General features: G+C 56.4%; 1 protein-coding gene across 1 annotated transcript in view; it reads left to right on the forward strand.

The window, feature by feature from the left end:
• ABTB2 (ankyrin repeat and BTB domain containing 2) overlaps positions 1–26,214 on the forward strand; it is a 175,707-nt gene that overhangs the window by 141,521 nt on the left and 7,972 nt on the right. The window contains exons 4-14 of the mRNA XM_086677706.1: positions 13,000–13,152; positions 14,475–14,640; positions 17,471–17,560; positions 18,316–18,417; positions 20,785–20,881; positions 21,088–21,223; positions 22,938–23,167; positions 24,551–24,729; positions 25,114–25,219; positions 25,442–25,544; positions 26,035–26,125. Coding sequence (XP_086533832.1) covers positions 13,000–13,152; positions 14,475–14,640; positions 17,471–17,560; positions 18,316–18,417; positions 20,785–20,881; positions 21,088–21,223; positions 22,938–23,167; positions 24,551–24,729; positions 25,114–25,219; positions 25,442–25,544; positions 26,035–26,125 — 1,453 coding nt within the window. The remainder of the gene's footprint in view (positions 1–12,999; positions 13,153–14,474; positions 14,641–17,470; positions 17,561–18,315; positions 18,418–20,784; positions 20,882–21,087; positions 21,224–22,937; positions 23,168–24,550; positions 24,730–25,113; positions 25,220–25,441; positions 25,545–26,034; positions 26,126–26,214) is intronic.

Consider the following 26,214-nt stretch of genomic DNA (forward strand, 5'->3'; position numbering starts at 1 on the left):
CTTAAGTGCTTTAGTTACTAACTCACATTTCTCCCTGGATTTCTGTTGCTCAGTAGGGAAGGGGTATTAAGAGAATTATGAAGAATGGCTTATATGCCTGAGTCTCCAGCCTAATGAGGGAGGCAGAAACAAGACAGGAGACGACAAATGAGCGAAACCCACCAGACAGCGTAAGAGACAGCTCGGCTGCGTGATGATGCGTGGGGTCGGCCCTCGGGCCACGCAGCCTGCCTGGGTTCAGTCCCAGCCCTGCCACTTACAAAGTGGGCATGGCATTCAGCCTCTGTGCCTCGGTCCCTTCTTGGCAGGGGTGTTGGTGGGGAGGGAGTTAATGGACCGAAAGCGCTGAGAGCAGCACATGGGACGCTCTGTCATCAGCACCACCACCATGTGCAGGGGGATCTCAGGAAGCCTGACGGACTTGGGGGAGGGCGTCAGAACAGCCAAGGCTTTTAACCGGGCCTTCAAGGGCAGCCACAGGAGACTGGGACAGGCTGGGTAGCCTGGGCAGCAAAAGTCACAGAGGGACTTCTGTTGTTTCAAAGTATGTGTTTCATGACAAAACTGAATCTACATTTTAGAAACACAAGAATTCGGGGGAGAGAATTTGGTTTTTGTTCTCTCAAGTTCTCACTGACCGCGTATCTAGACAAATATGTCTAGGTGGGGCTGGAGCCGCTCTCTGGTGGAGAAGTACAACCTCAGAGGTGCCTGAGGGTCAGGGTCGGGGTCAGCTCCTGCCCCTCTGGCTCTGGGATTGAGCACGTCCAGCCCCCCCCCCCCCCGAGCCTCAGTTTCCCCCTGTGTGAAGTGAGTCACCTCTGCTGGCCCCTCTGCTTCCAGATTCTGCCTCCTCAAGGGGCACTCCCCAAGTTGCGGGGAGATACTCCCCATACGAGTGAGGTACAAAGAGAGGAGAGGCGCCTCTTTGTTCTACTCCAGATGCAGAAGGGGGGAGGTCTCCCCTCAGCCGAGCGCTTCACATAAATAGGAGGCGCCACGGATAGGCTGTGTGCTCAGTCTGAAGAAGTGGGCTCGTTAATCTTTTGCTCAGCTTGCGAAAGTGTTTTCTTATCAAATAATAGAGATGATGGCAGTGAGGGCTTTCTGCTACTGACTTAGGGTTCCCTTAAATACCATTTCAAGAAGATTTGCAGCGTTAAGCTCTTTTCTCTCTTTTCCTCTCCCCGTTTTTGTGCATTAAATCTCCCATCTGCTACCCAAAGTGGAAGGAAAAGAAATCAGAATGGCTATTGGGTGAATTAGTGCTTGTTTGCCTGTGTTCCCCAGACCGGCGCATCCAGTAACCTCTCAAGTGGCAGAGCAAAGACCCCACTGTTTATGGTCCTGCCGTGTGCAGGGGTCGTTCCTCCCACGCCTGGTCCTTCCCCATCACTTCACCCACTTTTTCTTTTCTTCAGAGCACCTTCCTCTACCCGATGTTACCCGGCTTGTCTGTACTTGTCTACTTAATGGTCTGCCCCCTCTCCTCACCCTCTAGAATGTACCATAGATCGGCTTTGTTCCCACTGTGCCCAACACCAAGAACTGTCCCTGGCACTCAATAGGCAGTTGAATACTTTGTTCAGTTATCGAAATAGGACAAAGAGCCTAAAGGTTGGACACTGGCGTCAAACTACCACATGGGGTCTCTGCCCTGCCAGTCCCTAGCTGGGTGACTTTGGGCAAGATACTTAATTTCTCGGGCCTCAACTTCTCAGCTGGAAAATGACTTGATCTGCTTCCAAAGGTTTTTGTGGCAATCATGGGAGGTGATACATTTAAAGGAAGTAGTGAACAGTAAGCTCTTCGGATGTGGGAGCTGCGATTATCAGTATAATTACTGTTTTCCTCAACCTTCTGGAAGGCCTAAAGTAACGAAATTGTGTTTAATGCATAAATAACCCAGAAACAATAGTGAACTTAAACATCGCATCTACTCAGCATGTGTGTGTGTTCTCCCTCCCATGTACCCCCCACCTCGGCCCCTGTCTTTGCTTACTTTAACACAGGCCTGACAGGAGCCAGGGAGCCAGGCGAGCGACAGAGAAGAAGTAGACCAGATGTCACAAAGGCCTCAGTGAGGACTGTTTGGAGGAGTGATGTGTACACGCTTTAGGTTTATCACAACCCACCACCCAAGGATTTAAAAAACTGGATTTCATCCTCCCATTGGTTCAGAGACCAAGCAGACTGAGGGTCACACACTCCACAGTCAGCGGGGTACCCGGGCCCCTTGCGTGCTCGTTTGCCCATAGCACCTACACAAGATGGGCTGCTGTTGCTAAGTATGGAAGCTGGGGAGTGATTCGATTTGATTTATTTCACGTGGGCTGGAAGAATCTAGTCAAAGCTTTATCGTTTATAAGGCACTTTGCATACACAGTTCTCTGATTAGCTCTCACAGTAGCTCCTAGAGGAAGCCATTACTGTTCCCACTTACAGATGAGCAGACTGAGGCCTGAAAGGGATAAAAGGGGCCGCCCAGGTCACATCTAGGAAGTGGCAGATCAGAGCTCAGGCAGGGAGGTCTGATTACGATAGCGCAGCGTTCACATCGTCAGGGGTGCTGGGTCTCCCCCCGCCTCCCAGGAGAGAGGAGGCAAGACCCCAGGAGCCAGGTCTCTTGGTCAGCACCCCCTCCACCCAGCGTGATTCAGGCAGCTCGCCCTCAACTACTCGGGGCCTCTTCCCCAGCAGACGTGAGTTCACGGGCTCGGGGTGGCCAGCCTGAGGGTGGGCATCTGTCCAGCCCCTGACAAGGAATGAGCCAGGGACGGGGGGCAGACAAAGGAAGTGGCAGTGCCACATAACGGGGGATGGAGACAGGACAGGATCCTGGCCCAGCCGTTGACAAGCGCCTGCGGGGGCTGCCTGTTGCGTCTGACTTCCTGCCCCATTGTTGGGGCCACCCGGGCTCACAGAAAAGAAGATTGGGAACTGCCAGGCCTAGGGGCTTCATTCATTGGGAGTGTTTTTGTAACGCGGCAGCCACAATCCCCTTTGTCTGCAGTACCGCCAGGATCCCAGAGAGCCTCGGTGCTGGGAAGTCCCAGCTCGAAAGGGAATGGACTCTGCTTTTTAACAGTGGCTTCCAAGGCTGAGCTGTTGACATTCCAGAAACTGAGGATGAGGACAGGGTAGCAGCTGAGATGCGGTCAGGTCGGGCTGATTTCTGGCCCTACTTCCATGCCCTACCTCGGACGGGACAGCCGTCTGGGACTTGCCCCTGCTTTGCTACTTTAATATTGGACATCAAGGGGGAAAAGACTCTCGAGAGGTCTAGAGAATACACCTGAGGCTTTGGGGCCCGGCCCAGCCCTCCATTCATTCCTTGCGGACCTCAAGGCTGATGGAGGTGAGGTTGCGGGTGTAGACGCTGGGAGTTCGGGTGGGGCCTGGGTGAGCCACTGAGGCGAGCCTTCTCTCCAGCCTGCCTGCCTCCCGGGTTTGGGCCAGCCAGCAGGCTCACAGCATTTTGTGTGTGGCAGTTTGGTCTCATGAAAGACCCTAGAATCTTGTGTTTGTTTGTTTTTCCTTTTGAAGCCGGAAAGATTGCCTGTGGCTAGCTATGTGGCCTTGGACGTATGTCCAAACCTCTCAAAGCCTCAGTTTCCACATTTGTAAAACGCACACCAATAATTATATCTCCCCTGCAGGGTGGCTGTATTCGAAAGAGGGTAATGCTTGCAGAGTGACCTTATGCTTGCTCAGCACATAGTAGGTCTTCAACAGATGGTAGCAATATGGCTTTATTGTCCAGAAGCCAGTGCCAGAGTCTTTCCTGAAGCTGCAGTGGGGATGTGGGTGCAGAAAGCAAGGTCAGTCCTAGGAGCCTGCACCGGCTGGGTGTCCTGCCATCTATGGCTTGGGTCAAAGCCACCAGCTGCCAGTCAGGAATTCCCCCCTTAATCTCTGTCAGGCCTCAGGAGCCCCATGCCCCTACCTCCTCCTAGAAGTTTCTAGAAACTCTTTACCTGACAGTATGAATGGGTCATCTTTTTGCCTTAGACCGTGGAGGAAGGGGAGGCAAGTTTTGTGTGATTATTCTCTGCTGAACCCAAGCAGGAATGCTATCCAGAGACCCTAAACAAAAGACACCCCCCCCTCCCCGCCCCAGGGGTCTGTGAGATAAATCAGCAGGACAGCGGGGCCACAGCCTCTTCCCAAGCCTGCCTTGCTTGGCAGAGGCTGATGGGTGGTGGCAAGTGCCCTCACTGTGTTTGTGATCACGTCGGAAGCCCTCGCCCGTCTGGCTTCCATATGGTGAAAGAGTTTGCGGTCTCTTGTCGGCACAGACGCTGGGCACGGCTGAGGCAGGCAGGGCTCTTGCACATGGCAGCAGTGAGCTCCCTAGGTGAGGTGCAGGGGAGGTGTGGCCCGTAGGCCAAGGGAGCTGCACCCCGGTGAAGTGGAGAGAGGCCCGCTTTCAGGCCGCCCCCTGCCAGGGGTGTGGGAAGGGTGCTACTCTGGCCTCCTGGACCACCTGCCTGCCCATGAGGCCACCATGCGGGGAGGTTGGGCCTGAGAAATGCGCCAGATGCCTTTGACCTCACAGCACTCGGGAGCCCTCCCTGGGGCGTGAGAGAGGGCGGAGATGTGGCGGCCCGTGTGCCGGCTCCCCTGGAATCCGCACCGTCTCGCCCACACGGATGCCACCCTGGAGTGAGGCCCACTTACCAAAGACAGATGGCTGGGTCCCCTCCACCGAGGCGCAGCGCCACACTGACATCTGCAGAACTACATGTGCCGTCTCCCTCCCTGGGAAGGCTCCGCGACAACATCCTAGCTGGGCCCCGCCTCCGCCCCGAAACTGCTTGAGCCCCAGTCAACTGAGCCCCACCCCAGGAAACTGCTCCTGGGTAGAAAATCCTCCTGTGAAATGGTTGTCTTTTTATCTGGGAAGTATTTTCTTTTTCTGAAGGGAACCCGTTGCCAATACCCAAGCCGACTCGAGCTTCCGGGAATGAAAGACGAAGCGGGTCCCCATTTCCCGAGCTCGTTTGCCTGCGGAGAGTTGGGCCAGATGCCCTCGACCTCGTAGCACTCGGAGGCCCCTGGGAAGAACTCTGGAGCCCTGCAGAGAGTTCTGGAGTGAGAGCAGACCCCTGAAAACACGTTAGCAGCCAGAGGGCTTTGCCTCCCGGAGTGAGGAACCTGCCACACGTTTACCAATTCAAAGAGTTCTGTCGTGGGCCCCTGTGCTGAGGGATGGGACATGCCCGTGAGCGGAAGTCTCTGTCTTCGAGAAACTATAGTCTGGGGAGAAAGCAGGCACAAGTGAGACCCTGACAAGTAGGGTACGTGCCGTGCAGGTGCGGAGGGCCTGCTTCAGGGTGGGCAGAGGCCTCCCACTGCCTGGGCGGACGGCGGGAGCCAGGGGCCGTGCTTTACCGAAGCACCCTGACACGACGGTGACCGGATGTCTCGGTGCGCCTGAGCTGGTTCCGGCTTGCACCTGCTGTCCCGGCGTCCTTGGCAACGACACTCCTTTTTCCCCTCAAAAGTGGTCCAATCTGGGTGACAAAAGACGGGGCTATTGTGCCTCAAACTCCTCATCCCTGAGATGAGGGGGATGAGGAAGAGTGCAGAAAGTAGAAGACCAGGGCCAACTCTCTACGCTGAGTGACAGCGGAAGGTACCGTGTAGGAGCTCGGGGGCTGGGGGACACTGCCAGGGACTGCATCCCAGCTCTGCCTCTTACCCAGGTGCGTCGTTGGGGGCAAGTTACTTCACCTCTCCAGCCCTCAGTTTCGCCGTGTGTAAAATGGGATAATAGTACCTGCTTTGTGACACAGAGAGGAGGATCGAAGGAGTCAAGAGATGTGAAGGGCTTGAAATGGTGCCAGGAGCTTAGCGTGCTCTGTAGATGCTAGCTCTTCGTGTTTCTCTGTTTTTTCCTGGAGCCTCTTTTTTTGTTTTCAGGAGCCAAACCAAGATGCCCCAGTATTCACACGACTGGCCTCCCGCCCCAGTGCCCACTTTGTGGCTCCCATGGAGCCTGATGGGCAGTCACCGGGAAGAGGCAGAGAAATTGCTCACAGCTACTCCTGACTTGGTGTGTTCTAAATTTATATCCATATGCGTATCTGGGCAACTACAGGGCTTTTTAGCACCTCTAATCCGTAACACGTGAGTTTTAATAAGAGCAGTGTATTTCCCCCTCAGAAAGCCCTGAGCTCTGCCTCTGACAGCGGTCCCTTGACCCCACGGGGAGACTCTGCCGTGGGTCAGCCGCTCCAGGTCCTGAGGCAGAGGGGCCGGTGGAGCAGATAGGCCTGGGGGTCGGAGGAGAGATGCTTTCCCAACTGTGACTCCAAGCTAGGCCAAACCATTCCGGTTTACCAAGCAATTCTAGAAAACTAATTAGTCCAAGATGTGAACCGGACTAGAATTGCTCCCTTTGTGCTGCAAGTAGCATCTGACTCTGGTGGGACAGCAGTGGGTTTTTCCTTCCTGGACGGTTTGGCCTGGTGTTTGAGGCCACAGCGGCTCTCAGAAATCTTAGGCAACCTGTGGTGAAGGCCTCAGAGCCGGCATGGGAGAGCCGGCCTTCTCCCAGAGAAGAACTGCATTCGATTGGACAAAGCTTGGCCTCTGAGCCGGTTCCTGATGGTGCCACTCTGCAGCCCCAGCCCGGACGGCACGGCGGGGAGGGACGTGGGAGCAGTGCGTGCAGCAGGGAGATCACCCTGTGCAACCCCACGGCTTGGCGGGGGCCCCAGCTGAAGGTGGGGCGAAGTCAGGGGAAGAATTTAGGGCTGAGGGTGGGAGACATTCTGGCGGGCCCCTGTGAGGTTCCTCGCCCGTACTAAGGGTGCACACAGGCAGGGTGGGCTGGGCGTACTGGGGAATGGGGACATCTCATTAGAGAGGGAGCCTGAGGCGGCGTGGACCTCCCCAAGCCCTCCCGGCCCCCAGAGCCGGGCCCGCACCCGAGCCCTCCGTGCTCCCTGCCAAGAGTGGAAGTGAAGAAACCACAGCCCGGTTTTCCCAGGGCTGAGCTCAGGCCAGGTCTTGAGGCCCTGCCCGGCCGGTGGGCACGTCCGTGGGGCTGCCTGCGTGCTCATATCCGCTTCCTCGCAGGTGGGCACGGGGGGAACATACCTGCCAGTTGGGGACAGAAGCACAAGGCTTTCTCGTGCCCAGGGCTTGGGTCGCACAGCCTCCAGTTACGGGCCTGTGCCCCTCTGCCAACCTGCCTCTCTCTCTGAGGCTGCTGCCCACCTCCGGGAAGAACAGAGCCCGCTTTGAGCTGGAAATTAGAGTCGTTTCCTGTTCCATGTTGTTAAGACACTGCTTACAGGGCTGTAATCCCAATAAATCATATGCTTGCTGAGTGGGGCAGGGTTTATTTATTTATTTTTTTCCAGGCTGCAGGGACCTCTTAAAACCAAGCCTTAAGAAGTTTATTCTCTTTTGTTTTTTTTTTAAGGGGGAAAAATGGCTTTTGCAGGCCCAGCCCCGTCAAAGGGCCTTATGAGATCCTTGGCTTGATATACTCAGGCTCAGGTATATGATTCATTTAAAGAGAGATGAGGAGAAACTGAGTCATGACACGTGGATCCGGTCTCCCCGTTGCTGCTGGATGAGACACTTGGCCTCGTGGGGTTTCTATTTCCTCCCCTAGCAACTAAGAGGACTTGGTCAGGCAGTTCCCAGCCTCTCCACGTAGAAGCCCCGTTTATACTGGTGCGTTTCCTGAACATTCCCAGGTGACGGTAGTGGCTGTTTTATGCACAGAAAGACATACACTGCCAGTCAATGACCCTTTTAGGTGGCTTGGTTTGTCACAGCAGCAACCCCACCTGATGTGTGTGTGTTCATGCGGGTGATGGTTTTAAGGTTAGGCCACCAACAGCACTTGGGGCGGCCAGGGGGGGTGCAGGTCCCTGGCGGTAATTCCATGCCCGCCTCCCACCTCACACGTTCGTGAGTCTGTGTCCCTTGCTGTCACCCCGTCCCCTGTGTGAGATCCTTGACTGCCAAGGCCCAGAACCTGCACTGCCAGAAACAGCTTCCGGATCCCACTCAACATGCTGGTTGCATTTGTTTTGTCTGTTTTATGAGCTGGGATGGAGTGGGTGATGGGCAGTTTGCTGGCAGGCTTTTGCAAGCTTTGCGTGTTTATACTTGCTGGAGGGCCGGGGGAGGGGAGAGTTGGCTGGACTTGAAGAAGGCCACGGCTGAGGCATTTAGTAGGACCAGATTCCTATTGGCTTTTTTGCTAGTATGTGTTTTCTCTATCAGCAGATACTAACGTAGTACTAATAGTTAACCTCTACTGAGAACTTGGCGTGTGCCAAATGCTGTGCTAAGCACTTCGCATACATGCTTCTTGTGAGGCGGTCCTATTGTCTATACCCATTTTGCTGATGGCACAGCTGAGGCTGAGGGTGGGGTAACTTGGGCAGGATCATGACTGAATTCATTGGGAGGGACACCGGATCCCAACCCAGGAGGTCCTCTCTGGAACCCACGGTCTTGATCACTGCAGATACATACAGCTATTGTCATGTGGAGTCTAGGAGACCGCAAAAGAGATTCTCACAATGGAGAAAACATCTAGAAGCTACTGACATCCCTTCTTTAATAGGAACACAGGCCCAAAGAGTGTACTGATCTGCCCCGGGTTCTAGAGTCAACGCACCTGCTTCCAGGACAGGGAGGCTTTCTCCCAGCGAGGACACTGCGGGGCAGGGGGTAGGAGCCTCAGTTCGCTGGGCCAGGCAGGTGCATTCAAAGCATACACGATTGTGGAAATGGCCAGACCGTGTGCCGCCAGAGGCAGAACCCCAGCGTCGTGCTCAGCCCAAGAACAGACTTGTCTTAAGGTAGTGAGGCTCGAAGTGTGGTCTGGGAACCCCTGGGGTCCTGAGACTTTTCAGGAGTCTACAGAGTCAAAATTATTTTCCTAATAAGAAGGGGTTATTTGCCTTTTCACTCTCATTTCCCCACAAATGTCCAGGGGAGCTTTCTAGAGGCTGTGTGACGTGTGATAACAGTATCACGGGTGGCTGATGGGGGATGTGAACGTGCATGTTCAGATGTTTCAACATTTTCTGTTTTGATTTCTGATACAGTAAATAGTGGTAGGATAACGCACATAAGCAAAAGCTCTTTGGAGGCCTCAATAATTTGTAAGAGTACAAAGGGCGTCCTGTGACCAGAACACTCCAGAACGACTATTGAGAGGTACTGGACCCAGCGAGGGGGAAACCTGGCCACAGAGTGGCAGCACAAAGGGGGTTCCTTCAGCCCTGCCCCCTCTCCCTGCCTCGGGCACAGCAGATGCCCGCCCTAGCCATGAAAGGCTTGTGGCCAAGCTCAGTGTAGAAGAATGGCAAGAGGGGGGAAACAGCCTTTTTCTTTGGGAGGGAGAAAAGCTGGAGACCCTGAGGACAATGCAGATGTCAGTCATTCCTAGCCTTGCTCCTCTGGAGCCCTTTCACCCTGCAGTTAGGATGTAGCCGCCGCCAGTACAGATGGGAGTTTTTATAGGGATTTTCCAGAATGTCCAGAAATACAGGCCAGCTTCTCAGCATGTTCAGTGGGCGAGATGAAATTACCAGAAAGGAAATAGGAGCCTGGAACCCACAGGTTAAGGGAAGGATGTTACTGAGTAAGTCCATGAATTGCTTGTCATTTTATCTTCTCTTGGACCACAGGGTCAAGGGGTAGGCCAAGGAAAAGAGCCTGAAGAGGTCAGTTTGGGGGCTGGTACCGCCTTGTTTGTGGACAGGTGGATGCCAGCCACTACCCCAGAGGCAGAGGGACACTCTTAACCCTGGAGGATTTCTGTATGTTGAGAATATCAGCCAGTGTTCAATTCAGGAACCAGAAACCACTCTAGGTATTTTAAGCAGAAAGGGATTTAATGCAAGGAATTAGATGCCAACAGAATCATTAGAAGGGCTCAAGGATCGGGCTCGAGGACAAAACCGAACGCATCCAACCAAGGGGACTGCTCCCTCTGAGACGTTCCCTGGAAATGCAACTCAGGACTGAAGCTGCAATCAAGAAATCTTTGTCGTCACTTTCAGTAACACTACCACTGCCTTTGAAGCACTCAGGAAGGTGGAAAATGGACACTGGAATGTTGTATGAGAAAAGAAAAAATAGACCTCATGCTTCATGACCTGGCTTGCTACCAGAAACAGGCAAAGGGGGCACAAGGATGGCCTCTGTCTCACATCCATTTACCAGATCTCATGGAACTACATATTAATGGCAAAACCTAATTTGCATCCAGAACCCCAGCTGCAAAGGAGTCTGGGAAGTGTAGTTTTCAGCTTTTTATGTCTCCAACAAAGACAGCAAAATGGAGGCTGAATGAGCCAATCCCCAATACCTGCCCACCAAAGTTATTGATACTGTTTTTTTCATGTGCTGAGTTCTAAGAGGCACAGAGCATATGAATCATAACACCATCTGATTAGACTTGGTGATTCCCCAAGTTCCCTCTTGGATTTCCCCTAGTGCAGCTGGGAGATGCCACTTGGAGCTTCAGTGACCGTACTTGGCACTTGGTCTTGGCTGTTGGCCACAACAGGGAAGAATGGTTGGCAAACCCATGAACTATCTTTTCATTTATACTTCAGTCCCAATGCTGGTGGTTTAGATAAAGCCTTCCCCTTGGATCCAAAGGACTGTTATATATAGAAACATGTCTCTGAGTTTGCCTTCTAGCATTGCAATGCAAGAATTGGAAAATCCAAGAATATTTACAGAGAATTCAAATGGGCATATATAATCAAGAAAATTGTTATAAACAGAGGAGTAGTGCACAAATGGCTTGTTGTTTCTTCCTACATTCTACAGGCTTCTTCCATAGAGCCTTGGCTTTCCCACTCTAGCAAGTCAACACTGTGCCCTTGAAAATTACATGCCATTCTTTTCTGGGCAGAAATAGGAGTTGGTCCAGAATTAAAAACTTAAGACGCATCGTAGTAAGTTCCTGAAGCTCGGCCATACTTTTAGTCATTCAGCCAGCGTTTATTGAGGACCTATTATGTTCAGGTCCCATGCTGGGGATATTTGGGAGTACACAGACATGAGCAAGCCATCGTTTTTGTCCCAAGGCGGAATAGTCTACTCAGGAAGATGAGACACATCCAATGATGGAAGAGCAAGTTCTAAGGGATCTTGGATCTTGGAGTGGGAGGGCTTCTGGAAAGAGGTGGTACTGGAACTGAGCCTTGAAGGGTAAACAGGATTTAGACGGGCCAAGGCGAGAGCAGATTCATTCTCTTGAGGAGGTAGGAAGGCAGGTGCCTGCTGGTCTGCTGTGTCCTGGTGAATGTTGTGAGCCAGGACTGGAAATGGGTTGGGGTGAGGGCACCCTTGAAGCCAGGGCCAGCCAGGCTTCCTCAGCCTGTAACTCGTCCTCACCACTGCAGTTACTACACTTGGACCCTGGTACATTTTCTGAAATGACAGAGCCCAGAATGTCAAAATAGCTTCCCAGGTAACCACCTGCAGGGTTACATCTGGTTTAATTTTGTTTAAAAAATAAATAAAAGCATCATTTGTCCTCAATGAGAGAAGCTCTTAAAATTTTGACAATATCCTAAGCATTCGGAAACCTGAGACCAGAGATCTGAGGGTCTCAACGTTGATTCCCTGCAGTCGACTGACTTAGTGACTGAAAAAGGAGAATGGAAGTCTTTTTCCCGGTCACAGTACCTCTCTGCATGTCTAGGAGTAAGATGGTGGTGACAGCAGAGGCCTAATGCTCCAGGAGCCCAGGACGTCGGAGGGCGTGGGGTGCGGAGGCATCAGGAGGGCGGGGAGCACACACAGAACAAGAGGTGGACTCAGGCTGTCATTAGAGAGAACAGCCACAAGGGGCAGCGCGCCAGGGCTGCCTCACCCTTGTGACCAGGCAAGGAATGTTGTGGGCAGAGCAGGCTGGTTGTCCATCGAGTCATAAAGCTGAAAACTGGCTGTCAGGGCCGCCCGTGGAAGTGAGATCCACTGGACTGTGAAGTGGTCTCCCCAGGAGGTCTTCGCCATGGGAGACTTGCCAGAACTCACGGAGGACAGGAGGATAGGACAGGAGGAAAGCCGCTCTCGGATGAAATGTAGATCCAGCACGATGGGGGTGGGAGGGCCTGGGGCAGGGAGAGGGCAGGACCCTGCGTGGAGGTGCAGCTGTACTGCCCAATGCCCCGGGGCACCAGTCACATGCCTTGTGCATGGCGCCCCCTGGTGACACAGGGAATACCTTGGGAATGGTGCCCCCTGGAGTTTGCAACTCAAGAGGCCTCAGGAGCAGAAGTCTCTCCCTGCTTCCACCTAGCTCCCCACGTCGCTGTGGCCGTGGGTTCTTCGTGTTGGACCCCGAGACTCTTCCTCCCCGTAGGACTTGGAGCGGAGGCAGCTCTGGCCTGTCATAGGAAGTGACGTGGGGCCCACCTCAGCCCAGGTGCAGGTTGAGGAAGGAATGACATCAACTATGCACGTGTAGTGTGATCCACATCATCTGACATAGCTTCACGACAGCCCTGAGAAGCAGGTGTTACCCCATCTCACAGATGCAGGGAGCAGGCCCGGGCTGTGTTTGTGGTGATGGAACACAGCTGCTAACGGCAAAGCTGGGTTGGGGGCCCGCCCGGGTCTGTTGGACTCTGTCCCCTGCACGCACCCACCACCCGGGAGGCAGTCTCTCCCTTCTGCAGACCGAGACCCGGAGACCCCATCTGAATTCTTTGGGGAGGGGGGATGGGAGCTCCCAACTTGACGCACCGGCAAACGCCTTGTTTCATTGGTCACCTCAGGCCCTCAGTTCCACACGTGGCCTATGATGGGAATTTCTCCTGACCCAGGACAGTGTCTGTGGAATGGGGCACACTGGGGTCTCAGCGAGGAGAGGGAGCCAGCCCCCTCCACACCTCTCAGCCTGAAGGTTACGGGTGACCGGCCTCTACAGCCGTTCGCTGAGCGTGCATGGGAGGGGGCCCCCCACCGGCCTGACCCTCTCTCTCTGCTGCCTCACAGGCCCTTCATGCTGCTGCCGCCACTGATGGAGTGGATGCGCGTGGCCATCACCTACGCGGAGCATCGCCGCAGCCTCACCGTGGACAGCGGCGACATCCGGCAGGCCGCCCGGCTGCTGCTGCCCGGCCTGGACTGTGAGCCCCGGCAGCTCAAGTACGGACCTGGGGAGGAGTGAGGCTGAAGGGCTTGGGCTCCACGCCGGGCTTCCCTCGCCCCTCCCGCTCCTGGAGGTTGGGAGGGCCCCCCCATCCCCCCACCGTGGTGCCCCTGCGTGACCACGCCTGTCAGAACTAATCACTCCCGACCTTGGCTGCTTTCTGGGTTCATCTTCTAAAGCCGCTGGTCAGGTGCACAGAGCAGACACGTGTTTGGGTTTGGACAGGAGAGCTCTCACAGTCTGGCTCTTTGGGATATTTGGGCACGAGCAGCAGAGGCGGGTCCCTCTTCTTCTCTGTTCCTGTATTTGCCACTGTTTTCCTGAATTCTTCCCGGTGTAGGCGCTGGGCTGAGCCCTTCCTTTCCACATGTGTTATCTTGGGCCTCAGGACAACTTTAGAGAAGGGGGTGCTGTAAAGCCCATATTACAAATGGAGAAACTCAGCTAGCAAAGCTGCCTTGCCTAAATTTGAACCCAGGTCTATATGGCCCAGGCCGTGGCTCTTAATTTCCTTCCCAGCATGGCCATCTTGTATTGGACTGGTCTCCTAAAGTTGTCTGAAGAATGGTTTCTGTGGCTACTGTTGTATGAGAGCCTTGCATCTTTTTTTTTTTTTTTTTTTTTTTTTTTGACCCTCTGCCCCAACCCCAGTTATAGTTATAGCCTCCTCTGTCTCCACGGCAAATTCCCAAAGTCATTCTGGGACGTGAACTTTCCACACTTCGGTCCAACCAGGGCTCCAGGCTGAAGCCACCTATGGGAAGCCTGTCCCGCGCCCTCTTGTAGATGTGGTTTTTAATCCATGACCCTCACTGGTAGGATGGCTTGATGGCAGTGGGCTTCTGGGCCATTCTCCACCATCTGTTTGGTAATTCTGGGCCTCCTCGGGAGGCCTTCAGGAGAGAGGGCGTAGAGCCAGGAACTGGAACTTGGCCACAGTGGCCATCCCGTAGGCCGGGTGCAGCCTTCTCCCCGCAGGAAGTTCACTGCCAAGTCCACACCCCGACTGGAGCTGCTTCCTCCTCAGGCTGAACCCCTGGTGGGTTATTTCTGATGGGACCTGGTTCCCTGATGGTGGACAGCTCTTCTGTGTCGTGTGTGTAGAAGAACGGAAGTATGGACGCTTGGCAGCATGGCGCACGCCAAGGCCATTCTTTGCCGATCCAATAGCGATTCCTGTCCTTCCCATCCGCTCTGTCATCCCCCCCCTCAGCCTGGCGTAGCTGTGCCATGTCTCCTTGAGGGGCAATGTTCTAGCCAAAAGTGTCACACGTGGTCACACTCACACACCTGTGGGTCTTTTCTGCACACTGCACAGACCCGAGTGCTGTTTCAGCTCCTTCCGGAGGCTGGATGCCCGAGCGGCTACCGAAAAATTCAACCAGGACCTGGGTTTCCGCATGCTCAACTGCGGAAGGACAGACCTCATCAACCAGGCGATCGAGGCCCTGGGCCCGGACGGGGTGAACACTATGGACGACCAGGTGCGTGCGGAGAGCTCCGCTAGCCAGGCGTAGGGCATAGAGTCGGGGCCTCGTCATTGCCGGGTGGTGGCCCAGTCCTTCTGTCCCAAACCTGAGAGCCGCTCATCTCTGTGCTGCTGACAAACGGGCGGCCTCCCAAATCGCGCCCTGCCTGTTCCTGGTGAGACGTCAGCTCGAGGACCTTCCTAGCACCCCTTGGAAAACCCTTGTAACGGAGGTTCTGCCTCCACTGTCTGGAGGGCTGGAGGCTGTCCCAGATGGCGCAGGGCTGGGACAAAGTCCAGAGGAGTCAGCTGGATTTCCAGCTTTGGGCGTCAGTCACGAGGGTGTGCTTTAGGGCACCTCGTGCGCCTCCTGCGTGCCAGGCCCGTGGAACCCGCCGCCTTGGTGGCAGTAGCAGGCAAACATGTGCTAGGAAATAGAAATGTCCAATACAGAGCAGATTCGTGAAAAGTGCTAAGGAGTAAAATCGAGCTGGAAAAGGAAGCGTTGGAAGTGACTTATAATTTTAGATAGACTTTAACTTGAAGGTTTTTTTTTGTTTGTTTACTTTATTGTTTTTGCTCTGAAGAGCTCACATTTATAGAGCTCACTGCTATGTTCCAGGCACTGTTCAAAGCACCTTGCACAGATGAACTCATTCAATCTTGACAGCAGCCCTGTGATGTCTGTACTATCATTATCCCCATTTTACTGATGAGGAAACTGAGGTACAGAGAAGTTGGTTTACCCAAGGTCACACAGCTAGCAAGGAGCAGAGCTGGGCTTACAAGCCATCTGACTCCAGGCCCTTCGCCACAAGGCACTGTCCGGTTTGTTTATCTGACGCGGCCTTGTGAGTCCTTGCCATGGAGGTGATGGCACTGCAATTTGGAAGGCCACACGGAAGCGTGCGGAAGGCGCGGTGACAGCGGAGGACTTGGGTGGAATGCTCTCCCACGAGATGACAGCACAGGACAGGGCGGGCTGATGTGCCAGGTGAACCCCAAGGCCGGGTGGCCCTGGACTGGTGACGGGTCAGGTGGAGTGGCGGGAGAGGCGGTCCCCTGGAGGAGTCCGAGCCCAGCCAGAGCCAGGAGGACCTTGCCTTGGGAGGAGCAGGGGGATGAAGCACAGAGCAATGGGACAGGCACTCCCGGGACAGGAGATGACCCGGAGAGCAAGAGCACGGAGGTGGGGCAGTCAGGACACCTGCTGGGGTAGGGTCAGGGAAGTGCCGAGGCAGGGCAGCGGGGAGGCGACAGGCTGGGCGTCAGATCTCCCTGGGGCGCCTCTGTCAGCACAGGTCCCAGGGCCTTGCAGGAGCTTTTGTCCTGGGGCATCCTCTTCCTCCTCGGGGTGCAGGGCCGTCCACCCTGTCAAAGCCCTGGCGTCTCGGACGGGCTGCCTCGCCCCCAGCAAAGGGGGCCGGCGGTGCCTGCCCCGTAGGGTTAGGGGACACGTCCGCGTCAGGCACGTAGTTAAGGCTCAGTAATGTTCGTTCTGGGTCCTGTTGTCCTCGCGAGGACGACAGCGGTTATCTGTGAGCGCTGGTCACCAGCCGTCTTCCTGTACCTGCCTCGGGGATGGGGCTGACAGTTGCTTCTCACAAGACCCCCCGACTTAAATGCTGAACCGTGCACAGATGTGTGGGGAAACAAGAAGTCGAGCATGTGCGGCAGGGGCTGAGACAAAGCCCGAGCCTCACTCTGCAGCGCTTGGCTCCTCTCTAAATGCTCGATCCTGTTGTTCCCTCAACCTTGGTATTTATAGAATGATCTGTGGGTAAACAGCCCTCTCGCCCATGACTAATGTCAGGCCATTTCTTTATCTCTGGGCACTAGGCAAGGATTTATGAGGTAAGGAGATCTTGTCTACACACAAATAACCTAATAAATAACATCGCAGGGCTCCAGACAAACGCTTGCCAGGATCCAGCTGTGGAATAACACTTTCCACTGCTGTCTTTGCTATTACTGGCCACGGAGAAAGATTCCCAGCCAGGAGGCGGCCCCACAAACCGTCCGCCCAAACGCAGGGAGGGACTGGGCCTCAGCTTTCGGAAAAGCGCTGACTTGCTCAGTAGCACGAAATGGTCAAGGCAGAGCCCTCTCCGCCCTCCGTGCGCAGCCCCGGAGCGTGAGCTTCACAGCTCAGGTGGGTCTGGTTCCAGGGCCGGCCCTTCCTCCCGCACCCTGTGTGACCTTGCCTTGGGTCTCTCTGTGCCTCGTCTGTACAGTGGGGATGAGAATAGAGCCTCCCTAACAGGGATATTACGGTGACTAAATGAGACGCTGCATGTGAATCACTTCGCAGGGCGATGAGGCGCGCAGGGCCTGGGGCGGGTTAGGCTATGGCAGCGTGACAGTAGCAGGGATGGGGTCATTCATTGTGTTCTTTTAATTAGGTAGCTCTTAAGGTAAGCTTGCTCTGTACTGAGCACTTTACACGTAGTAACTCGTATTGTTCACAAATCTCTGAGGTAGATACTGTCGTTATCCTCCTTTTAAAGATGAAGAAACTGAGGCACAGAGGGAGACCAGTAACCTGGACTAAGTTTACAGCTCGCCGTGGCAGAGGTGACCTTTGTGCCCGAGTCCAGCTGCGGGGCCCGGGCTCCTCACCCCTGTGTCCCACAGTGCCTGTGGAACTGTCCCCTGCTCACCCTTCACATGTGGCGTGTCCAGTGGGCCCAGAAAGGGCAGAGGTTGGGCCATGACACAGGACTGCTCAGGACGAGCAGCCGAGTCAAGCAGGAGACGGGACGGTGGTTTCTGGGACCGAGGCCTGTGGAGTACGTGTCACTGTGTCTGTTTCCAGATGGTTTAGCGTCTGCCTCTGGTTCACACAGGGTCTGACGCCGCTGATGTATGCCTGCGCTGCTGGGGATGAAGCGATGGTCCAGATGTTGATTGACGCGGGAGCGAACTTGGACATCCAGGTGAGCAGGCCCCAAAGAGCCACAGCCGGGCCGCTGGCCCAGCAAGGGAGCACCCAAGGTGTCCATCAGCCACGCTGGGTGCAGTGTTTTGGACAACCGGCTAAATGGTTCTTGGAGGAATGGGTACGGAGATAACGGCAGAGAGGGCATTGCCTCAAACTTGGGCTTTGTGTCTGAGAGCAGGGGGGTGAGTGGAGAGAATGGCCATGGTTCTGTTACCGTAACACCGGTCCCTCTTAACCAGCCTCGTCCCCTCCCGCCCCTACCACATCCACCGTCCCCAGATGCATTTAGCTCTGCTTCCCTCTGCGGCCTGGTGCCCTTCCTGCGGTGGATCTGCCCAGGGCCAGCGGCGCTAAGTAAACATCCTTTTTTTTTAAACATTTATTCATTTTTGAGAGAGTGTGAGTGAGGGAGGAGCACACAGAGAGGGAGACACAGAATCCGAAGCAGCCTCCAGGCTCCCAGCTGTCAGCACAGAGCCAGACGCGGGGCTCGAACTCACAGACCACGAGATCATGACCTGAGCCGAAATTGGACGCTTAACCGACCGAGCCACCCAGGCGCCCTTAAACATCCTTTTGAGCCTTGTCTACATGGCGCTCCAGGCAGACGTTGCCGGTTGAACCCGGAAAGCCCTCGACTTGGCTCCTAGTCCCCATCCCTGCGGGATACCCCCTTAGCTCAGGCGCATGTGTATCTTGCCCGGGAATGTCACTCGCCCACAAAAACCGCTCATCCGTGGCATTTTCCAGGTTCCAAGCAACTCTCCCAGGCACCCCTCCATCCACCCTGACAGCCGGCACTGGACATCGCTGACGTTTGCTGTGCTGCACGGACACATCTCTGTAGTCCAGGTGAGCCTCTGCCAGGTGCGCCGGGCCCCAGACGCAGCCCCTGCCTGGCCCAAGCCAGCGGCCGCCTGGAATCAGAGAGAGCAGAGGTACTGCTTAGAGTCAGCCACCGGGTCAGCAGGGCGGGCCCCACCCCGCCCCCTACTTTGCCTCAGGCAGAGGGCTTTCATACAAGGATATGTGTGGCCTCAGCAAGTAAGACCCAGGCCTGAGCAGTAGCAGGCCTGGCTGGCATCTCCGGGTCTGTCAGGGAGTCCCGGGGCGTGCTGGAAGCTGCAGATGTGCTCTGTCTTCCCTCCTCCAGCCATCTCCCCCCACCCCCACCTCGAGCTCGTTCTCCTCCCTCGTGAATGGTCCCCCAGAGCCGGCTCGGTATCATGGCGTCCTTCTGGCTCTGCCCGTCCCCATTAACAGGCCCAGTCTTTCAGTCTCCCGGTTCCTGAGGGCACTCAGAGGGGCACAGCTCAGGGGTCAAGCCAGGCTACGCCACACGGTGCCCACCTCGGCCCAAGGTAGCCGTGGCCGGTGTGAGTATGGGGTTCGGGCCCAGAAGTAGAGCAGAGCGGCGTCCCACCCCGGGTAGGACACCAGCCACACTGCCGCTCGACTCCCAGACTCCTTTGCTCCTCAGGCCACTGGGGTATACAGGGTTGCACGCCCCTTCCTGGGAGTTCGCGTTACACCTTGCTGTCTGTCTGTCTGTCTGTCCGTCTGTCTGCTAGATTGCAAGTCCTCTGAGGGCCGAGGTCATGTCCAGGCTATTCATCATTGTCAGCACAGCCCTGGGCTGTGGCAGTGACTCAGTGAGTGGTCTTCACCAGGCCCGCTGCCCTATCCTGCCTGCTTTTTGGTTACTGCCGTCCTAACGACCCGAGCAGGCTTCCATCCTAGCCCAGACCGGCGGCCTGCAGGGCCGTGCCCTGGACTTGCCTGGATTGGTGCCCAGTTTCGCCCCATCGGGCAGGCCTCCACCTCCCCCACCTTGGCACACTGGCTCAGGCGGCAGCCACAGCTGGGTTCTGACCGACAAGAGCCTCCAGCTGACGGCCGTTCCCCGCCTCCCAGCCGCCCATGGCCACAGGTACCCACCTGGGGTTCCCGCCCCGTGTGATGTGGGAGCACGAAACAGGCTCCCCCAGGGGCAGCAGAAGAGCTAGAGAGCTTTCCAGATGGGAGTTGTGCATGTAAGCCACCCGGAAAGGCGATGCAGTGGAGGCGTGGAGGGCAGCCTCGACCCCTCGTACCTGGTCTCCGGGTGTGAGACAGCTGCCGTGCAGGCTGGCCTGCCGGGTGCAGGCTCCGAGAAGGGTTTGGTGTCCAGAAACCCGGGAAGGATGGAAGTGCTCCCACCGGAGCAGCCTGTCAGGTCAGGGAAGGTGAGACGCAGCCGGCGGTGGCCTGTTGGGGCAGTGCAGACACCGCCCCTGCCCCGAGGCAAAGCCGGCCCGGCTCAGCTGGAACTGCCGAGTATCCGCCAGCCCCGGGCCATCTTGCCCTTGCCGGCACGGAGAGAGGCGCCCTGGATGACGAGCTTTCCCCCCAGTCCTGCGCCTCTCAGCCCCGGGTTGCTTGCCAGACCTCTCAGTGAGAACCTTCTGGTTATTGGATCCCCGTGGTGGGTTGAGTGCCATTTCGTATCAACGGCCTCTTGCCGTCTTCCAGATGAGGAAGGCCGAGGCCCAGAGGGGTTGAGGTTTGTGCCCCAGGTCCCTGACTGGTTGGTGGCCGGCACTGGCACTCGGCTCATTCTGGGCCTAATACCTGTGCCTTTCCCACTACTTCTGCTGCCTCCCAGAACCTCAGTTCCCCCACCTCAGTTTCCCCTGCTGGATTGGGATGATACTTTCCACTCTGTTCATTTGCATAATTTTTTAGAAAGGTCACCACAATTAAGTCACAGGAAAGCATTTTTTTTAATTTTAATTTTTTTTTAACATTTATTTATTTTTGAGAGAGAGAGAGCACGAGCCAGGGAGGGGCAAGGAGGGAGGGAGACACAGAATCTGAAGCAGGCTCCAGGCTCTGAGCCCACCGTGAGACTCGAACTTGTGAACCACGAGATCGTGACCTGAGCCAAAGTTAGACCCTTAACTGACTGAACCACCCAGGCGTCCCTCCCCAGGAAAGCATTTAAAAGCGAGAAACAGTTCAGATGTCCCCACGGCTTAGGGGCTTGGTCCAAAGTCACAAGAACAGAGGTGCAGATTCTAGAAACATGGAGCCCTGAGGCTAACTCCAAGTTCTAAAGTTCCAGTTCCTCGGCTGCCCAGGGGGAGTAGGGTCTCGGTCACATGCCTAGAGGGAACTCGTCGAGGCCTTTCTCACAGATACTCCCTGCTACACTGACGTGTCCTGTCCTGTGCCCTGCAGTTGCTACTGGATGCCGGTGCCCACGTGGAGGGCTCAGCAGTGACTGGCGGTGAGGACAGCTACACGGAGACACCGCTGCAGCTAGCCTCTGCAGCTGGTAGGTATACAGCTGGCTCGGCCCGTAGCTGGACTTGCGGCCCCGTGCCCAGATCCCTGGGGTGAGCCTTGAAACCCCTCCGTCTGAGGCCTCCCCCTGGCCCCATTCATCAGTGTTTCTCTAGAGCTCGGCACCCAGGTGGGGGCCAGCAGACAGGCGCGGTGCTGTGGGCAGTGGTAGCATCCTTCGTCGGCCTTGTCTTCCAGGGAACTACGAGCTGGTCAGCTTGTTGCTGAGCCGAGGCGCTGATCCCCTACTCAGCATGCTGGAAGCCAATGGCATGGCCTCCTCCCTCCATGAGGATATGAACTGCTTCAGCCACTCAGCCGCCCATGGCCACAGGTACCCACCTGGGGTTCCCGCCCCGTGCGATGTGGGAGCACGAAACAGGCTCCCCCGGGGGCAGCAAAAGAGCTAGAGATCTTTCCAGATGGGAGTTGTGCATGTAAGCCACCCAGAAAGACGAGCAGGTCCTCGATCAGCAGAGAGGCCTCAGATGTTGGACGCCCAGAGACACTGGGTGGCAGAGAGGTCCCCTTGCTGGGAGAGGCCCCCCAGCTCGTTCCCGGCAGACCGGGACTGCAGCCTGGGTCTCCCAACACCCAGGGCAGGCTCTCCCATTTCCTATAGACTCCAGTACTGACCCATCTCGGGGCCACGTCCTTTCCTGTGCTCAGTGGTTCTTCTCCGGGCCCACGGTGGCCTCCTGGACCCCCGGGGCCTTCGCACAGCATATGGCTCAGCCTCGAAGAAGCTCCTGGCGGCCGTGTGGGAAATCACACCCCGCTGCCAGAGCAGATGGCGGATCTTGCTTTGTGGGGGCCAGGCCTGCCCAGGGCTGTGGCGGGGAGGCAGCGGGCTGAGCCCAGAACCATCCGGCAGCTCTGGGGGGCAAAGTCAGACAGAGAGGAGGTTATTAGAAGGCAGGGGAGGGGCCAGAAGGGAGGGGCAGCCGGGACAACTACTTCCTGTTCTCCAACGCCCTTCTCAAAACCTCTTCACCCTGCGTGGAGACCGTCTGTCCACTCACCTGCTACCCACTCTCTCTCTCTGGAACACGGATCGGGGACAGGCATGGCTGGCTCACCTTCACATACCCGTGCACGGCACAAAGTGGGTGCTCTGTAAACTTGGTGAGCAAAGCTACCGCCGGATGACCCCGAGTCTCTCAGAGGGGTCTCTGCGTGGCACAACATGACCTCCAGCACAGAATGGGGTGGGGGCTGGGCTGGGCTGCCGCCGGAAGGAGGCTCAGCCCCCAGGTGACCTTTGGACCTGCCCATGCTGCAGCCATCCCAGGCCACAGGATGTGACAGAATGAGCCTGGGACATGGAACCAGAAGTCTGGGTTTGAGTCTGTACTCCTGCCCAGGGTGACCTTGAGCAAGTTGTATTCATCACACATGAATGGCAGCGTCCGTGGGATCTCACGGGGTGAAGTGCAACAGTACACGGGAACACGTTACGTCAAGTCTAACGTTCTACACACTGAATTCTGTGTAACAGGCGTCTTGACTTTAGGTCATTCTTCCTAATGGAAGGAAGGAAAAACAAATGAATATGAGCATGTCCTATGTTTCAGACACTTCCCATGAGTAAAATTGGCTGCTATCTCAGAGGACCGCTATGTATCAGGCTCTACGTGTGATGCCATCACCTTGGCCTGACATTAATTCTGGAGGAGGGTGAGGCTGGCACCCTGCTCTGTAGATGACAGAGCGGTCAGGGCACAGAGACATAGAACAACCTGTCTGAGATCACACAGGCAAAATGGCGGGGCCTGCTTGGCCCCAAAGCCCATGACTTAGTAGTACCAGGATGGTAGGGGAGTGGTAGGGGAGGCCCCGGTGTCCTCCCTGCCTCCCTCGGGCGGCTGCAGATGGAGGGCGCTGGAGGCCTGGCCCAGCCCGCCTGGGAGGGGGAGATCGTGCGCACTTTGTGCCCACAGGTGCCCCGTAGCTCCCACATGGGCCCCGGGGCTCTGGAAGGCACCTCAGGTGGTTCCGTCCATGGTGAGGACCTCAGGCGTCACCCTCCTTTGTCCCTTGGCCTGCAGGAACGTCCTGAGGAAGCTCCTGACCCAGCCTCAGCAGGCCAAAGCGGACGTGCTGTCCCTGGAGGAGATCCTGGCCGAAGGTGTGGAGGAGAGTGACGCGTCCAGCCAGGGCAGCGGCAGTGAGGGGCCCGTGCGGCTGAGCCGGACCCGCACGAAGGCCCTGCAGGAGGCCATGTACTACAGTGCTGAGCACGGCTACGTGGACATCACCATGGAGCTGAGGGCGCTGGGTGAGAACTCGCAGGCATGCACGTACACACACGTGTGCACGCACGCGCACGTGCGTCTCCTGCTCTGCGGCAGACAGGAAGGGGGCGGTGCCCACAGGGGCAGATGGGCCACAAGGCAGCAGGGCACCGGGCGGGACCGGTCTACACAGGCCTGATGGCTGATGGCCAGGACAGGAGCTGCCCGGAGCCTCAGTCCTCAGCAGAGGTGCGTCTTGAGGGCATCGCCCCGCCTCAGGCCCTTCATCCTCCCTGGTCAGAGCTTCCCCGCCCCAGGGCCTGGTCACGGCCTGGGATGTGCGGCCCCGGGGTTGAGTCAACTTTTCTGGTCACCTGGATGTTCTCCTGTCACTCGGCCGAACTCTCCACTCTTCGGGTCTGCAAGTCTGTGGGACTGCCCTTCCACCAGGGAGGCCGCTCAGACAGACACAGACCTGGGTGAGGTCCCAGCCATTCCACAGGCGCTGATGGTCCTCATCTAAGAGTGCGATGTCACGTGAGGCACAGGGCCTGGCTCTGGCTCGCCACGAGCGCTCGGTGCACGGCAGCGGTGTCCCTGCTCTCACAGGGGCCACGACACACAGACCCCTAGCACTGGGCCAGGGGAGCAGGAGGCCATGCTACCTTCTTGCGGCCAGTCAGGCTCAGTGTTCTTCACTGTAAAATGGGCGTATCATTCCCATCTACAGTCAGCAAACTGAGGATGCTAATGCCACCTAAGTCATGTGTCCCTAGGGAATGCCATCCGTCCTTTTTGGTTTAAATCCATATGAGGCTGGGGGGTAAGAAGCTATGTCTCTAATTACCAGGAAAATTACTAGTTTTTGTCATGACCTTCACAAAGTAGTTTTAAGTTACTTTATGGCCTCACTGACACACTCCAGGGAGCTGGTACACAGTAATTATGTGCCACTGAATGCCAGTGACCTGAGCGCTGGTAAAAGCCCTCTGAGGTAGGTCAGGATTCATTTCAGCCTTCTAGATAGGCATGGGCCTATGTGTCCTGCCTATTTTCTAGGCATCCAAGTCCACCTGGCCATCCCTCATAATTAACAGGTCTTCCCAGTAAGTAGTTCCAGGGCCCCAGAGACGGTGGGACTGGCGTGGCCTCAGGCTGAGCCGTGCGGGTTCCTGGCACTCCGGCCGGCTCTCCCTCATCTGATGAGAACCTGAAATCCCCCTGACCTCAGCAAGCCTGTCAGGCCAAAAGGAAGCTCTTTACAGCTGGCTTCGGAGAGAGCCACTCAGCATGAGGGGACAGGGCGGGATGCTAGGGGACCAGAGGGGCCACAGTGAGGGAGAGCCTGCCGAGAAAGCGGTGGGGGGGGGGGGGGTCTGTCCAGGGCCCGCTCTGCTGAGGCCTGCCCTTCCCCTGCCTGCGCCCAGGCGTCCCCTGGAAGCTGCACGTCTGGATCGAGTCCCTGAGGACCTCCTTCTCCCAGTCGCGGTACTCGGTGGTGCAGAGCCTCCTGCGGGACTTCAGCTCCATCAAGGAGGAGGAATACAACGAGGAGCTGGTGACCGAGGGCTTACAGCTCATGTTCGACATCCTCAAGACCAGCAAAGTGAGTGACATTGGGCAGGTCCCCACCCTGAGTTTGCCGGGTTCCAGGGCTCCGGCCCAGACCGCAGACACGCAGACCGACACACGGCAGACAGACACCGGCACCCTCCCGCACCCCCCACACCCAGACTCCCACTGCCTGGCTGCCGAGGCCACAGGCCGTGGATTTGTCGGGGCTGGAGCCTGGCCAGGAAAGCAATTTGGGGATTCAGTGATGGAGGAACAGGCATCTCTTGCCAAGCCAGATCCAGGAGGAATAAAAGACAGCGGCTGCTCTAATCCAGGCCTGGACTTTTGAAATTAGCCTGACGTGTCTGTAGCTATAAACAGACGGCCATGGCGGGCGGGCGAGCTCACAGGCCCTCTCTCTGCCCCTGCCCCACAGAACGACTCCGTCACCCAGCAGCTGGCTGCCATCTTCACGCACTGCTATGGCAGCAGCCCGGTCCCCAGCATTCCAGAGATCCGGAAGACCCTGCCCGCCAGGCTAGGTGAGGCCTGCCCCCGCCCACCCGACCTTTCCAGATCCCCCTCCTTGTCTGTCTTCCTTTATCTTTCCCTGTTTGTCTCTTGTTCCCCATTCCTAGCGCCAAGGCCCTGGGCCTCAGTTTCTCTGTTCTTCCCCTTTGTATCCCCCAACCTCTCAGAATGCTTAGCCAGCACCCGGTAGTGGGGGGGCCCTAGTCATTTCCCTTCTCTCCTTTTGGGCACAGATCCTCACTTTCTGAACAACAAGGAGATGTCAGATGTGACCTTCCTAGTGGAAGGAAAGCTGTTTTATGCGCATAAAGTCCTGCTGGTGACGGCTTCTAACAGGTAGGCTGCATCGGGAAGAGGGGTGGGAGTGGCTTCGTTAGACACCAGGTGACAGAGGAGGCTGTCCTGTGGAGATGGGTCATGCAACCATGGAGTCCCGCTGCCCCACAGGGGCACAAGACGGTGTGGACAGAGGGACAGAGGGGATGGGACGAGAGCTCTCCAGGAGGCGCCCTGAGGTTGTATTCCTGTTCGAGTTCCTGCTTTCGCTAGAAAATATAAATGTTTGGGAATGAAGAGTCACTTTTCCCGCCACAGGCGTCACAGTCACCCCTGGGGGGCAGTGGGGACTCACTGGGGCCCAGCCCGGCTGTCAGTCCAGGGTGATGTAAGACGCCATTTGCCGAGAATCATTTTGGGAGCGCTGCAGTAATTTTTAAAATGTCCCGTCTCCCAGTGACCGGCCAGGTGATGGATGGCGCCATTGCTGCAGAATGATGGAGTAAAAGTCATGCTCAAGACCCGCCTTGTTTCTCCCCTTTCGCTCCAGGTTCAAGACGCTGATGACCAATAAATCAGAACAGGATGGCAACGGCAGCAAAACCATTGAGATCAGCGACATGAAGTACCACATTTTTCAGGTGTGTGGTTCTCTGTGCCTTGTGCTTCTCAGGGGTGGGGTGGGGGGAGCTCCCCCCACCCCCAGGGCCCCTTGGCTTTGTCCGTCTGG

Source organism: Puma concolor, chromosome D1, assembly GCF_028749965.1.
Source record: "Puma concolor isolate L17-30 chromosome D1, mPumCon1.1.hap2, whole genome shotgun sequence".
Classification (NCBI taxonomy): Eukaryota; Metazoa; Chordata; class Mammalia; order Carnivora; family Felidae; genus Puma; species Puma concolor.